Source organism: Myodes glareolus, chromosome 6 (genome assembly GCF_982192425.1).
Source record: "Myodes glareolus chromosome 6, mMyoGla1.1, whole genome shotgun sequence".
NCBI lineage: Eukaryota > Metazoa > Chordata > Mammalia > Rodentia > Cricetidae > Myodes > Myodes glareolus.
The window spans coordinates 24,239,155-24,255,596 of record NC_142031.1 but is presented as its reverse complement, the minus strand read 5'-3'; the positions used below and the strand labels follow the sequence as shown (position 1 = coordinate 24,255,596).

General features: G+C 47.8%; 1 protein-coding gene across 2 annotated transcripts in view; it reads right to left on the bottom strand.

The window, feature by feature from the left end:
• Arhgap25 (Rho GTPase activating protein 25) overlaps window positions 1–16,442 on the bottom strand; it is a 76,369-nt gene that overhangs the window by 39,356 nt on the left and 20,571 nt on the right. The window contains exons 1-2 of one of the 2 annotated variants that reach the window (XM_048416412.3): window positions 2,207–2,357; window positions 1,855–2,054 (exon numbers count right to left, since the gene is read on the bottom strand). In XM_048416412.3, coding sequence (XP_048272369.3) covers window positions 1,855–2,037 — 183 coding nt within the window. In that variant the 5' untranslated portion in view covers window positions 2,038–2,054; window positions 2,207–2,357. Of the gene's footprint in view, window positions 1–1,854; window positions 2,055–2,206; window positions 2,358–16,442 lie in introns of those variants that run through there. The other variant, XM_048416413.3, reaches the window with a different exon arrangement.

Genomic DNA, 16,442 nt, shown 5'->3' with positions numbered 1-16,442 from the left:
AGACTTAGGACATAATCGCCTACTCATCCCCGGTCAATTTAATCATGAGAGTCGTGAGTTTCTCAAACGGGGAAGAAGCCAGGACTATCACGTGACTATTTTACCCTTGTCACTAGCTTGCTTTTACAAGACAGGTTTTCATATGTACTTTATATGATTAGAGCATGTGATAAACACAGGCCAGACAGTATTGTCTCATTTAAACAAGGAGAATACAGAAAAGGTAGAGATAATTGCTGGGCCACGAGAAGAGTGCAGTGCTCCGTAGGAGACAACTTCCTCTTTCCACACTTCACGGAGACCTCTACCTAGCGGCCCTCTCGGTAGGCTGGGGTGGCAAACGCGGCATTGCCTCCCAGAGGATTCTCATGTCAGTCTGACACGCCAGCCACTGTGATCTTGTCCTGCGTTTGCTAGGCTCGATGGGTCTGTGTTGTTCGTAAAGAACAGGAAGTCCACTCACCACACACAGATCTCCGCAAACGCTGGCGAGGCAGAGCCCCAGGGACTTTCATTTTGGCTCCACCCATCTGCTCGTCGGTTCATCTGCTCAGCCACCTCCAATATCCATATATGCCTCCTCTTCACCTTCCTAAGTTTTAGAGTCTATGTTCTCTAAGAAGTTCTAGTAAAACCCTTCCACGCTGCTTCCGTTATCACAGATAGGAACTCTAGGTGGATATGCAGCAGTCTTAGGTGCTAGAGACCTCAGTTTATATTCAGGATCCCATAGCCATGGCTAATGGTAGCCTGTCACCCTCTCATTCCCCACTATGGGCATCAGAATGAGGGGGCAGGGAGAAGGGACGGGCCTGAGACTAAGGATCAAAGCTGTCTTGAGGACTCATCCTGACCCTTAGGTGTGACTCTGTGCCTCTGTTCTCATCTATCCTGAATCTGATCACTGCTGCCCCCCAGCCCCCAGCTCCCTCTGACGTTCCTAGTCCTGTCACCACTAACTGTATTTACCAGGGCTCACTACTCAGACTTCATATTGTTTAGGACACAGAACCATCTGTTTACAGCAAGCTAAGGACGGCCTCCCGTCCGGTCAGAAACCCCGCAGTGGCTCTCCATGACACGCAGTGCAAACGCCCAACCTGCCTCCCAAACCTCCACCCCTGCCCTCACTTCTCTGAGCTCTTCCCCTCCGGGTCTCTGTACTGGTTCTGTTCCTGCCACCCGGAACCCTCCATGCTCCCTACCCAGGTCACACATGCTCCTCTAGTCTGAGTGTGGCCATTCCCTCTGCCCAGGAGGCTCTGGTCCCAGAGGCCCACTTAGCAGCCCCCACTCCTAAGCATCCCCACCACCTGCACGAAGTCAGGGTGCACTCCTGCGCCCATCTAAGATTGCGACGTGTCTCCCAACAACTCACCGTTCCTCTAGCAGCCGCTTGCTTCCCTTATCTACTGTGACTGTTCTGCTCCGTTCAGCAGCTGCTTCCCCGGCTCTATTCATTGACTTAGTTCACGTCTCCAATGAACCAGTGTGAGACTATTTATGTGCGAATGCATTCGGCATTCAATACAATCGTTGTCCCATATATACTTATTGAACAACAACAACAACGAGCCCCCACACCAGTTCTTCTGAGCTACCATGGTGGGTTGCTATGGTGTGAGATTGGACTTGGGGTGCCCTAGGAACCCTATTGCGCTAATGGGAACATCTTGGGCATCTTCACACTCAGGACACATAGAGAAAATCAGCGACAAGGCAAGCGCACCACCCAGGTGGTGGTGTCTGGATGATTCTGTGTCTCCTCGAGGAGGCCTAGAGGAATGAAAGCAGCCAGTGGGCCCCTGCCCAGCTCCTCGGGGCCCGAGGCAAGGACACACACCCAGCAGGTACCTGCGGCTTGGAGTCCTCTTCGTCCTTGTAGTAGTAGAGTTGCTGAGCTCTCAGCACAAAGTAGCGCTGCTGCCAGTTTTTCACGATGGACCTCTGCTTCTTCAGCCAGCCCATCTTAATTGGCCTTTCCAGGGGGTTGGGGGTGGCAGGTGGGTGAAAAGCTGCCATCTGCTCCCCAGTCATCACGCTCCTTGACCGAGCTATAGAGAGGAACAGACAGGCAGGCTGACTGAGGGACATGAAGCAGGGAGTGTCAAGAGCAGGGGGCCCGGGGGACCTGAGAGAAAACCCTGATGTCCCCCACACCCCAGAAGGGAGCCAGGGCCCTGTTCCTGAAAGGAACCCAACGGACCAGAGCCTGCAGTCCGGCTGCCTCTGGCCCGGCGAGCCGCAAAGCGGAGATTGGCTGGGGCCTCTGAAGAGGAAGTGGCCACAGCATCTGACAGAGGTGCTTCCTTTTCCTGCGTGGGAGTATCTGACAGAGAACAAAATAGTGCCCTGCTCTGTGTCCAGAGTAAGGCCCACACAGCTGCACAGACCACCGGAAGCTGACTGCTTTCCCTCCATGGCCCCTTTGAGGAGTCAGCCCGGAGCTCGGACCCCACTGCCCCACACTGTCTCCAACAGGCCATATCCCCGTGCCAGACCCAGAGGGCTTGGCACCTCCTGAAGCTTCTGACGCAGCGTCATCATGTGTTCTCCAGTCACCTACCCACTGTGTTTACGTCCCTTTGCAGCAGGGTCAAGGGCTTTGGTTGGTACCTCTGTCGTATGTTTCTGGTCAGATGTCACCATTAGCAGAAGCAGAAGTGGATCTCAAAGCCAGACCCCTCCACCCACTGCATGCTATCATCGGCTTTTGGCTTCCTACAGAGTTCTGCCTGTCATTTGATCGGGTCCCAGCCTGTGCCTCCATGGTGACTCCCACCCAGAACAACTGTCTCCGTCCTTCCTTCCTGTACCCCCAAAGTGACCCATTCACCCCGCTGGCTTCCAGCCAACCTTTTCCTCTAACACCTGCCTTTGTGCTTCTCTAGCCAACGCAGCGGGGACTGCACAGGCAGAGCCATGGCCTTGGGTGAGTTCTGGACTCGCTGCTGACAGCAGTGTCTGCTCTACAGCTGAAGCACATCTCTAGCTCACTGTTCCTTTCGTTAGCTTTGGTTGGTCCCTGAGACGTCAATGATATGGTGAAATTATTGAGTCTATTCTCATCCCTTTTCCTTTCCTGATAGTTCTCTAGCTGTCCTTTCTCGCCTTGCTTTTGACTGGCACTTCTCCAAGCCCCAGTCAGTTTCCATACTAGCTGACCTGGGTTGTTGATAGTCTCCTGACAATACAGAATTGTTAGGATTAGACAGACAACACATAGAAACCATTTAGTGCACTGTTAGTTAAACATATGCCGCTCTGATTTCTGTCACTGGTGACTGCTTCTAACTCGAAGGATGGAGCTCGTCTCTAGATCAGCCTTTCTCTCACTTCAAGCTTCAGACCCCCTGATTTCACTCACTCCCATCTTTAGTGCAAATCTCTAACTGCAAACTTCTCCCTGTTGCATTTGGTTCCTGCTTGCCTGTCTCCCTCTGGGCCATGGCTCTCAGCCTTTATTCACGTTCGTAGCATCCTTCTCAGCACCAGAACTACACAGAATGGCAGTCTTTGATCCACCGACTCCAACTGTACCAGAACTATCACCTGTATCATGCAGCTACATTGCTGTATGTGCAGGCATCTGCCTACCTGGGCCCTTCAACCCTACAGTCACTCTAGAAGACACTTGGGTCACACTTTCAGCCCTTAGCTCCCACTAGGGAACTGGAGGGGTTGCAACACGTGTTTGATTGAGCCTTCCATTGGACAGCCGTCAGCACGGGAGAGCATACAGTCAGTGGCTGTGGAAGATAGCGTTTCAGTTTGATGTCCATTTGGTTTATAGAGATTGCTTTGGATCCGTGTGTCTTGATACCCTAACAACAACAACAACAACAACGGACTTTGCTTCCAGTCTTTCTTCCCAGCTGTCAACTCACTCCCGGGGGCTGATCACTTCCTCCAGCAACCACCAGGGCAGTGAGAGGATGAACAGCTCTGGCTGTGGAGCAACAAGGCGGAGCGAACCTGAGTGAAGGACTGAAAACTTCGTACAATCTTGTATCTCTCTTTGTAGGAGTGGATCTTGAGAAGACTCATCTGTACCAGGAAGAGGGCACACATGGATAAGGGTGAAAGTGTCGCTCACACACAGACCTGTTGAAGAGGGTGGGAGAGGGAGGCCATGGCATTCTCTTCTGCTGTAATATGGCCTCAGTGTGAACCCATTCGTTCCAGTGCAGTTCCTACGGTCGCCCATTTACAGCAACAGCAGATATGGACGAGGACCCCATCCATTCTAGTGCAGCTCCTATGGTCGCCCATTAATTCCAGTGCGGCTCCTATGGTCGCCCATCTACAGCAACAGCAGACATGGACGAGGACCCCTTCTTGCAGCAGAGTAATGTGAGGCTCCATAGGAACAAATGGGATCAACAGGAAAGGGGAGAAATCGGGCAAAGGAAACATGGTGTCTACGAGGACTTAGGTCTCTTTAGCCACTCCCAGACCCCCACAGACCTGGTTAGGATCACTTCTAGAGGCAAGAAAAGTGGAGGATCTCAGAAGCATCCAGAAAGGGGACAGGGATCTGAAAAAACCAGAAAGATGCTGCGGATTGGAGGGAATTGGATTAGCATAAAACCCAGTGACTAGGGTATTCTTTTATACTTAGTTCTGGGGGGATTTCATGATTCTTTGAGGTGAAAAACAATAACCAAGCCAAAAAAATGATCATGCCTAAAAACATCTGTGCCCTGAAGAATGGACTGAGAAAGGCAAGAGGATGTGTGAATGCTTGGCATTCTTAAATACAGCCCAAAGAGAACAAGATAGCCTTCAGACAGCACAATACGGAGCCCTGGCCGGGTCCGACCCCTCTCACCATACACCCAGCCAGTGTCTCTTGGGTGTTTACTGTCCTCCTACCAGCCCTGATACGATTGTATGTCCAGGGTTTCCCTTCTAAGTTAGAGCATGTGGAGAGAGAGATCTGTGCACATTCTACACAGCTGGAAGTTGATCCCGGTACCGGGGGACAGTGACAGCTGGGGGCACAGTGAGCCAACAACTGAACAGAGGAGCTTCCTGCCCAGTCTTGGGTCCCAGTTGTGGCCATCAGGCGGGCCTCTTGTAGATGATGCAAGTATGAGAGAAGTGGCCTGGTGGGTCTTGGCTCTGACTACCGTTCTTTGTTACGTCTTTGAACAGCCCCTTTGTAGAAGATCTGCCACTGTCGGTGGCTAATTCCTCATAACGAACATGGTCGCTGGTACGCTCCGCTGTGAGCTGGTCTTCACACCTGTGGGTAGTGTTCCCCTACGGGAGGAGGTATGAACTAGGTAGACAGGGCTACAGAAAGCTACCGGGGTCAAGAGAGGCAGAGCGAAGCCACAGCCGCACAGGGTTTGTAGAATTCCCTGCAGGAGCACAGTGATGGTTTTAGTGAGTCCAGAAACCCACCCTCATTCTGGCAGAAGGAAGAAGACCAAGCCCCCAGTAAGCACTGCGCTAGACAACACAGCACTCACTGTAAGTTGCTGTAGGCAGATGAATGCATTAGGATAAATAGAATTAAGTAAAACTATGTTCCCATCCGTCATATTTCAGCTACTCAGCTGCCGATGGACTAGTGGGCCCAGAGTAGTGGACTTAAGTATAGAGTTAGGCTTCAACCTTCTTCTGAGAGGGAAAAGGGAGGCATTTCATGTTACTGAACAAGGGGGACCACAAAAAAAAAAAGAAAAAAAAAAGTAAGCACATTTTGCAATGAGATTGTCCATGCCGAATTTTAGTCTACAGGGAGAGGAGAGAAACAGAAGAAGCGCTGTGCGCCCAGGGTTTTATTTCTACAGCAGAAGTTAGCTTAGTTTTGCCCCAAGTTGGAACAAGAGAAAATTAAAGAAGGAAGTATGAGCAGAGCGGTTGCCTCGGAAACACTGTCACTTCCTCTTCCTCTCCCATCTGCTGACCCACTGACCCGAAAATAACCACAAACTTTCCTAGGGCCCACCTTTGAAGTATCTCTACCATGTGCTCCCCAGCTGCCCTGGTCTGCTTTAGGGGGCTGGGGTGTGGTGGGGGGAGGCTCACCAGGCTTTGAAGCTGGGAGGGCCTGTTGCTGTTCTCTCTCCAGGAGCTGTGCATCACTGGGGACCCCTGTCTGGACAAACAGCTCCCACGGAGTCCCTCCAGACTGCTCTTGTAAACTCATCACCCGGCTGCTTATAGGCACCAGGGAATTTCTCAAGTTCACCACACTGCGAGTCAAACCCAACCCCCCACCCCACTCAGCCGCCTTCACACCGTCTGCCGTTCCCACCTTGTACTCACAAGCACAGCTCTGCCTGCCTGCCTTCTCTGGCCTCTACCACGGGCATCCTGTGACTGTCTCTGTGAGGCTGTGGCTCCTGCAGTCAGCGCTGATGGGATTGCTAATGCCATGGCCCTTCTGAGGTTTCCCCTCGACTTGGGTTTGTTTCCTGACTACAAATCTCCCAGAACGTCAACACCTCTCCTAGATCAGGTGTAAACACCCTGCTCCTGGACTTGGGGTTTTAGTGGCTTTCTACTCATTTTCTCCTCTCCCTACACATCCAACCCACAGGACAGTGTACTCCTTGCATGGGTTTCCTCTTTAAAAGTTCTTGTCCACCCTTTGAGAGTCACAGCAGGCCATAGCTCCACCACCCAGCAGCTAAACTCGGCAATGTTCCAGCGCTGCCCCCTCTTCACCAGGGCACGTCCAGCATCCGACACCTCGCCTGTAGTTTTCCTACCGTCTTCCTCTCTGCTTGCAATGTAAGAGGACGAGGACACTGCTTCTCTGCTTGCCCTTGTTCATCCTGTGTTCTGGCTCCCAGTGAAGAGCAGGCAGGAGGCAGAGGGGTAGAGTTGCTTCTGTAACGGGGGCCAAGGCTGAGTCTTAGCCTACTCTACAGCGTGTTCCTTCTTCCGTGAGTTTGTGAGTGTCAGGGGCAGTTTGTGAGTGATTAACCCACAAGAGTTAACAATGATAATGGACCTACCTCAGTCAGCACCTAGTTTAAAACACGAGAATTGACCAGCACTCGGGAGGTAGAGGCAAGCAGATCTCTGTGACTTTGAGGCCAACCTGGTCTACAGATGGGACAGCCAGGGCTACACAGAGAAAGCAAAACAAACAAACAAACAAACAACAACAGAAACCCACAAGAACTGAAAAGCAGCTAGTGCAGTGAGCATTATTATTGTAAGTATGTAGTTGATTTAATGTCAAACAAGATGGCAATGATGGATTGGGAAGGGTGAAGGATAAAAAGGGGAGGGAGGTGGAAGTGGAAGCTTAGCAGGACACCACACAGTATCCCAGGTGAAGCAGAGGAGCCTGGGTTAGGAAGGGGCTAGCGGGAAAAGACACACTGTGAAATGTCACTGAGAAGGGATGGGCAGGCTGAGTGCAGAACGAGGAGGAGCCAGAAGTCTGTGAGCTGGGGGTTGCATAGCTTGGGAAAGCTACCCTTCCCACTGCTCACACAGCCTACATTGCCGAACCCTTGACAGTATCAGATCCTAGACCATGTACCTCTCTGCCTCAAGAAACACTCAGAGCCCCAGGACCCATTTTCAGGAGCAAGGGGGTTGTGATTAGAGAACAAGTATGCTTCGCTTCCAGTCACACCAGACTTATGGGTCCTAACATTTAAGGGTCTGAATCAAGAGAAGCTAGAAGGAAAAATTTAACTAACATGAAAACCTCACTTCAGAGAAATGAAGTGGTGGATCTTCAGAAGTCACTGGGGCTGCACACAGCAGCAATTGGCACAGAGGAGAGCAGCCATTGGCCATGGATACAATCCTCCGTACAAGAGGAGGATGTGCTGGTTCCCTCAGGGCTCGTGAGAGTTCCGCCCAGTGAGTGCACCACACAATGAGAATACCATGTAGTAAGAGTGCCACGCAGCAAGAGCGCCACACAGTGAGAGCGCCATGCAGGGAGAGTGCCACGCAGCAAGAGCATCATGCAGCAAGAGCGCCACACCATGAGAGCTCCACGCGGTGAGAGTGCCTCGCATTCAGAGCACTATGCAGCGAGAGCACCACGCAGCGAGAGCGCCACGCACGGAGAGGGCCACGCAGTGAGAGCTTCATGCAGCGAGAGTGCCATATAGCCTATAAGAGGTCTGGCCAGCACACGGTCCTTGGTGAGTATTTAGTAAGTGTATGAAGTAAGCATTTAAGAATATACTGAGATTTATCATCAAGGGACTTTATAGTTGTAACAAATGATGGCAAATTTTATTATTTGTGGGACTTCTAGGTATGTTCACTGTCCCAGTGCAGGCAGTGCTTGTACAAGGAATGGCACCTACTCCAGCAATAATAAACCACGAGTTCCTTAACACATATCACGTACTTACAAGCACCTGCCTTGGTGCAGACTCCATAAGTTTCCATTACTTCCATGCCCACGCCAGCTCTACGATGGGTAGTACCTGGCTGCGCACCTCCGTTTTAAATGCAAGGGTCTGACACTCAGAGAGCTGAAGTGATTATCTCCAGTTCCTGGAAATCTGATTTTAAAGCCAACTATCCATGCTCAGGCCTCAAGACCCAGGAAGGAGCGGCATCCTGTGGTGAAGAGAGCTGCCCACATCACAAATCAAAGTGGTTAGAGAGGAAAAAAGCCTGCCAAGGACAGAGACGACCACGCTCCATCTGGGCAGCAGCAAAGCCATAAGGACTGACCACAGGCAGCTCCTGGTCTTCAAGAATCTCTGCTGCTTAACAGAACATTGAAAGTCGAGCAATTTCCCAGAGCGGATCATTTGCCTTCCAGTCCTGAAGTCTGCACGTGGCACCAGCCTTTGAGCTACAGTGCCCCGTGATGAGAGGTCTAGAGGGAGGAGCAGGCCAGTAAGAGCGGCCTGGAGTCACTCTGTGATGGTCTATTCTCCAGACAAAGGCACCGCTCCATCCATGAGGAAAGTCTCTGTGACGTAATCACCTCTTGTAAGGCTCTATCTCCAAGCACTGCTGCACTGCAGACTAAAGTCCCACTATCTGAACTTTGGGGGCGGGGTGGGGGGGGCAGACTCAAGCCATAGAATACCACCTGGCCCCCACCCACATTGCCTCAAGCATTGCATGTAACAACCTCATGCTTCTGCTTCCGTCCAGCGTGTCATCTGTGACACTCATCAGGCCCTTGAAGAAACGCTGACAGAAATGGCACTGAAACCTCAAACCTACCACCAGGTTTTGTTGACACCAACAGGAAGATGGACATATTAGGTAATTCTGCTGCATCTCACCAGCTCACTGCCCAAGATCATTGGAAGAACCATGTGCTAATTGAATCCTAGTGAGGGCCTGGAGTGGAAAGAGGGGGCTGAGACAGCCCAGCTTCGTCGCCACAGGCTGAGAGGGAGCTGTTGAGGAACCCTCTGAGCAGCAAAGCCATTGCAACCTCCTGCTGCCAACAACCCAGGAAGCAACCTCAATTCCATTTCACTCTGGCATGAAGAATTTCACCACTTACACAAACAACAAGCGGCGAGCCTGAACGAGCCTGAAGGCAGCAGAGGGACTTTTTCTGTCTGCTCTGAGAGCAGGTTGACGGGACACCTAGAATTGTTCCCTGAGTGCTTGTCTTTGCTGCCCACGACTGGAGTGCGTTTCGCTTTCTACCTCTGATAGGAACATCTTTCATGTCAGCTGGGTGACCACAAAGACTGCGGAGAGCAGAGCCCACCTTGGAACGGATTATAAGATAGTAGTGACTTGTGACAGAAATGGCGCGAATGTTATCTCAGTAGTAACAAGAGGAGTACTGACAGAAAGGAAGGATGTAGAAGGGTGTGTGTGTGTGTGTGTGTGTGTGTGTGTGTGTGTGTGTGTGTGTTGTAAGAGAGAAGGGAGGTGGGGATTTGGTGGGCCTGGATTGTTGCTGATTTTATTCATTCAGCAGCTCTAGAAACCCAGGCTAGGAACCAGCCTCAGGCCCTAAAGTTTTCCTGCCTTCAGGAAAATTCTAGTCTAGGGTACCTCTCAGGACACCCTTGTGGGCTTTTGTGTTTCTGAGGACTGTAGAGTGTCGTTGCCTCTCCTGGGTCTGCGTGTGTCTCCAGCAGTTGCTACAGCTCCCTGGCTCTCGCTCTCTTACTCCCTCTGCCCATCTCTGCATAACAGGAAACCAAGTGTAATAACAAGAAACTTCACAATGTCGTTTGCACTTCCTACTGAGCGCAGCCTCTTCCTCAGTGCAGACACAAGGGGAGATTCGGCAATGGGTGGCAAACGATCACTTGAAGACCAGGCAGCCGGGGCTCTGGCTGTCTAGAAGTTACCTGCTTCCCTGGATGTGACTGTTAGGAAGAATGCTCCACATCTGTGGGATAATTAGAGTCATGAGCTACCCAGTGGCAAGAGTTAATTAAGAGAACTATGCCCTTTCCCCAACATCAAAACTAGTCACTTTAGGGAAGGTTTGCTTCATTATCCCCTGACATCCATACAGAGTGTGTTAGGGTGCTTGAAGTCTGCAGTTTTTACAACGAGGGTCCTACCTTCCACAGGCAGAGTCCCTGCAGGGAAACAGAACTCCAGACCCATCAAGACCTGAGTCTTGAGGCCACAGGCCTTTATCCTTCCTCAGACATTGCTCTAGTTGGCTCCTGGGGCCACCACTGAATTTTGGGAAGAATAATTTCTGCTTCGAGACTTACCTAGCATATGAACAACCCTTGGGTGTGTAACCAGGGACACCGCCCGACAAAAGGATCCAATATCTCGTTAGAAATCCAATTTATGTATGATCAGAATTCTGTTGACATGAGATATTGATTAGTGTGGGTAAGCATGGTCAAGACAATGTGGTTAGGGAATAAAATAGCCATGGTTTTAAAGATGTTTACTTTAGCATGAAGCAAAAAGTTACATTGTATGTGGAATCTGCTTCAAAATATCTCAGCAAAGAGGAAATAAAGGGATAGATTCAAAGGCGACAAACTCAATAAACATTGAAATTCAGAAGTGGGATGTAACAGAATGCACATGGGGGAAGCAGGCTCAGTCTCTCAAGATCCCATGAGGCCCCACTCCACCCTCCAGCCAACAGTCACTGCTGTGCATTTCATCCTGGCTATTTTTTCAAGTCAGCGTTTCCAGACCTGATGGTTACTACTCAGCCTCGAATCAGTGAGACTACCCAGATGTCACACTAAACACCTTTCCCTCATATGGATCTTCTTTCTCCCCACCTCTGTCGTTTAGTCGGGTAATGATGGGAGCACTGAGCTGCTGGAGCTGCTGGTAATGATGGGAACACTGAGCTGCTGGAGCTGCTGGTGCTGCTGGTAATGGGTGGGAGCACTGAGCTTCTGGTAATGATGGGAGCATTGAGCTGCTCGAGTTGCTGGCAGTGATAGGAGCACTGAGCTGCTGGTAATGATGGGAGCACTGAGCTGCTGGAGCTGCTGGTAATGAAGAGCACCTTCTGCACAGTCACTCTGCTCAAGCCCAGAGGGCTGGGGGGGATCAAGAAGGGACAGCCTTGGCATCACTGCTGCCACCTTCACCCTGGCACTTAGATCTCTGACCTCCAGGGACAGCTCTGTCCTTCACAAACCGCCATTGAGATGGAAATGGCCAAGTCAATCTTAGCAACAATAAAAAGAAAATCTGAAAAGAGTGAAACAAAATCGAAAGTTGTAGGTGAGGCTAAAGACAGAAAGAGGGAGGAAGGGAGGAAGGGCAGGAGAGAGGAAGAGAGGAGAGAAAGAGGGCAAGAGGAGAGAGAGAGAGAGAGAGAGAGAGAGAGAGAGAGAGAGAGATGCTACTGCATACAAAATACAGTGGAAACAGTGAAGAACAAAACTAATCTCTATGTGGTAAATAAGAATGATTTCCAATGTAGTTTATAAAGTTAAATATTTTAATAAAATCTACAAAGTCAGACAGCTTTGCCCACTTTGTCACGTAACTATGCCAGATGTCTAAGACTGTTCTGTGAATGCAGTTATGTAGGTAACGGCTTATATCATCCATAGTTAAGACAAATTTTTAAAAGGTTCAATGTTTCAAAAAAACTTAAATTCAATACCTTCAACATCAACCTTATTGAAAGTCAAAATCAAGAATGGAAGACTCCCTTCTCGGACATTAAAGAACATGTCCTGGTGTGGTTGTACACTCCTACAACCTCAGCATTTTTGATTGTGCATTTTTCCTTCCTTCTATTATGTGGCTTGTCATATTGATTGATGTTTTAAGGTTGAGTCACCCTGGAGTTCCAGCAATAAATGCCATGATGGCGATGCATGGCCTGTGATGTTGTGGGGTCCAGCATGATTGTATTTTGTTGGCAATATTTACAACAATACTATAAAGGATAACGGTTTGTGGTTTTCTTTTTTGTTTAGCATTTTTGGCTAGCTTTGATTTCAGGCTGATGCTAGCTTGCAAAAATCAGCTGGGAAGTCTTCTCTTTTTTTTTTGGAAAAGATTAGTGTCGGTCATTTTTAGAGTTTTGATGGTGGGGCTGGAAAATGTCTCAGCATTTAAAAACACTGGCTGCTCTTCAGAGGACCCAGATTTGATTCCTTGCATCAACCTGGTGGCTCACAACCATGAATAACTCAAGTTCCAGGGGATTTGATGCCCTCTTCTGGCTTCCAAGGTCACCAGGTGAACAGACATGCATGCAGGCAAAATAAATACATTTCCTTTTTCACATAAAATAAAAATAAATTTTAAAACATAAAGATTTGGTGGAGTTCACTTGTGAAGTAGTGGGTCTTTTTTTTTGTTAGAACTGTGACTACTGATTCAATCTTGACTATAGTTGAAGGTTTGTTCCAATTCCTTAGTTCTTCCTGGTTGAGTATTGAAAGTGTGGCCTATCTGGAACTTTCTTCCAACAATTCTGGTTACCAAGTTGCTGGTATACAACTGTCCAAAGTACTCACATATTATTTGTGTGTCTGTGGACCAGATGGCAGTTTCTCCAACTCCATTTTTTATTTCAGTAACTTGTGTCTCTTCTGTAGCCCCTTCTACAGGTCCAGTGCATTTTGGTTGCTGTGAGTGTAGTTTTGCTCAGTATTAGCAGGGAAAGTATCCTAACACTTTTGCTTTTAATCTACTTTGGTTTTGTGTACACAGTGAACCTCTTAGAAACAGCATATTGTTGGATCATGTTTTCTTCTCCACTCAGAAAAATCTCTATTTTTCATTAACATTCAAAGTTATCATTGATGATGATGAATTTAATTCTGTACATTTGCCATTCATTTTTCACATTCCTTATGGCATTTGGTTCCTCATTATTTTATTTAATTGAACTTTGAATAGCAAAAGTTTTATATTTATCATTTTCTCTTGCATATGTTATTTAGCTATTTTATGTTGATTACGAATGGAATTGCATTTAATGGTCCAAACTTATTCCATTCTAATTTGAATTTGTACCAATTTAACCTTAATAAAATGCAAATACTGTTTTTTAATGCCTGTGCCCCTAGGCCTTCAGTTCTTAATGTCATCAAATTGCATTTTTATATCTTATAATTCCAAGAAAATTACCAACTTTTTAATCTTAGAAGTTTTAATCTCTTAAATTATTAAGAAAATCATATAGTTTATAAAGCAAAATTACAATGATGTTAGCATCTAGAGTAATCTTTAAAAATGTTAAATCATACAGAAAGAACATAGCACTTACATCAGTGTTGTAACTCGCTTTAGTAACTGTCGGTCACACATACACATTTTCTGAGGTCTATATATCTTCGCTGTCTTTGAGTTACAGGTTAATAACCTTCCATTTTGACCTGAAGGACTTCTTTCAGACCCTCTTGCAGCATGAGACTAACAAATGCTCTTAGCTTTTGTTTCTCTAGGAATATCTTACCTTCTCTCCCACTTTTTAAATCTATCTTTTATTTACTTATCTAGAGTATGTGACACACACACATGTGTGTGCATGCAAACTTCATAGAGCACATGTGGGGATCAGAGAATGATTTGCAGGGTGTCTTAGTTAGGGTCTCCACTGCTGTGATGAGACAACATGACCACAGCAACTCTTACAAGGAAAACATTTGATTGAGGGGTCTTGTTTACAGTTTCAGAGGTTCAGTCCGTTATGATCAGGATGGGAAGCCTGGCAACACGCAGGCAGATGTGCTGGGGGAGCTGGGAGTCTTATGTCCTGCAGGCAACAGGAAGTTGATTGTATGTCACACTCGCCTCCACAGTGACACGCTTTCTCCAACAAGGCCACACCTCCTAATACTGCCAGTCCTTTCGTGGCCATTTGCTTTCAAACCAGCACGAGGGGTCAGGTCTTTCCTTCTACTATGTGGGTCCCAGGGCTTGAACTCAGGTCATCTGGTTTGGTGGAAGGTACCCTTTTCTGAGTTGAATTAGCATTACTGAAGGGTAATTCTGCTGGATATAAGATTCTTGGTCAAAGTGTGAGAAGGTTTTGGTTGTTATTTCTTCAGAATCTTCTCTTCCCCTTTCTCTCTCCCCCTGGGACTTTCACGATGAGTGTGTCTCTCTGTTGACTCATGTCGTACAGACCCCTGGGTTCCGAACACTTTTCTTGAATCTGGCTCATGCTTCTCAAGCTTGACAACATCCACCTGCCTGCCTTTGAGTTTGCAGATTCTGTATTCTTCCTCCTCACATCTGGTTCTGAACCTCTCTAGTAAGATTTTTATTTCATTTATAATAACTTTTAGCTTCAACATTTCTTTTAATTTTCTTTTACACTTTCTATTTCTTTATCACAGACAGTTTCTGCTGATCTATTTTTTCAACTTTGAATGGGCCATGCTTTCTTGTTTCTTTTTATATTTTGTGATTTTTTTTTCCTGCAAAAAGAAGAAAGGAAGGGAGGGAAGAAGGGAGGGAGAGAAGAAAGGAAGGAAGGAAAGAAGGAAGGAAGGAAGGAAGGAAGGAAGAAAGAAAGGAAGGAAGGAAGGAAGGAAGGAAGGCAGACCCAGTATTTGAACTTAATAATGTGACTCTGGAAACCAGATTGTCCCCTATCCGGAGTTTTCTGCCTCTGTGTTTGTAGTTAGAGCATAGATCCCTATCATTTGGTGACTCGATCTTTTTCTCCACCCCGGCTGCAGCGAGCTGCTCTGGGGATGCATTCGTAGTTGCCTGGCACAGGGCTGGTAGTGGGGGACCTGTGAGTACGCATGTGCAGAGACCTGGATTTACCAAAACTAAGCACAATTTGCCACCCAAATATTGTCCTGGAAAACTGAAGCCTCCGTGAGACTCAGAGTCCCCAAATAGCTGCACTAGGTGGATTCTGCATGGTTGACGCCCAGATAGGAATATAGATGTCTGTATTGTGTTCCGGCTGTCCCAAATCCTCTACGGGTTATGTTTTAGGGAATAATTCCATTCAACTAGATCCAGCCAAAAAATAGAAATTTGTCAAAAAGATAAAATAACTTATGTATAATTTATAATAAACTGAGTTGGGATACAATTAGAAAAACACCAAATGTTTAATTTTGCTTATTATTATTGGATGTCTGATGCATGTATTTGTGCACATGCATATGTGTGAGCATGTGCGCACATGTGTGCACATGTCACAGTGTATGTGTGTATAACTAGAGGTCCAAGGACAACTATTATCTACGTCCACTGTGGAGCCTGGATGGGGAGCCAACGGAAGCCATCAGGTTTATGTAGCCAGTACTTCTACCAAGGAACCTTCTCGATGGCACGAGCAAATAGATACGTGAGCTAAAAACAAGATGAGGGGAGAGCCATTGTTTCCTGTGCTTCTGGATCAATCGTTCTCCTTCTCCTTAGCTCAGCCATCATCTTCTCTGCTTCCCTTCCTTAGCATTTCCTTCTCACATCAGCTGCGACAGGGGCTGACTTAAAATCAGATCCAAGGGAAGCAGGAGGAAGTTGCACTTAGAATCAGGAAAAGCCTCCAAGAATATCTGCACCCTTAGTACAGGGGAAGATGTCCTACAACACAAATATAAACAAACAGCCCAGTGCCTTAAAGGGGAAATGTCAGCTGATGGGTGTCTGACTTTTGTTATTTTGGGGGTAGAAGCATTTGGGGGCATGAACTTCTAGAGGATGCAGAGTGGTATTCTAGAGTGTTCTGCCATAAAGCTTGCACTACCTACCCAATCTTCCAGCACTTTTGTCTGGGTGATAAAAGATACTTTGGAAAAAGTTGCTTTTATAATCTTTGGGAGGCCTGGGAGAGGAGGACGGGAGAGTTCAGACACAGGAAACCCATATTTGTTATGTCTGATTGTGGCGTGGCCTCGTGGGCAGTGCTAGGGAGGAAGACATAAAAGATGTTTACAAGTCACTGCAGGAAGGAGGCAAAGGAAAGACGCGGAGTCCCGAGTATTTATGGAAGGTGTCTGCTACTCCCAGAGTATCCTGAGTTGAGATCATCAAGACCGTACTCGACACTAAAACCAACATAGGAAAAGGTTGGCACCAGATTCCAGCAGGAG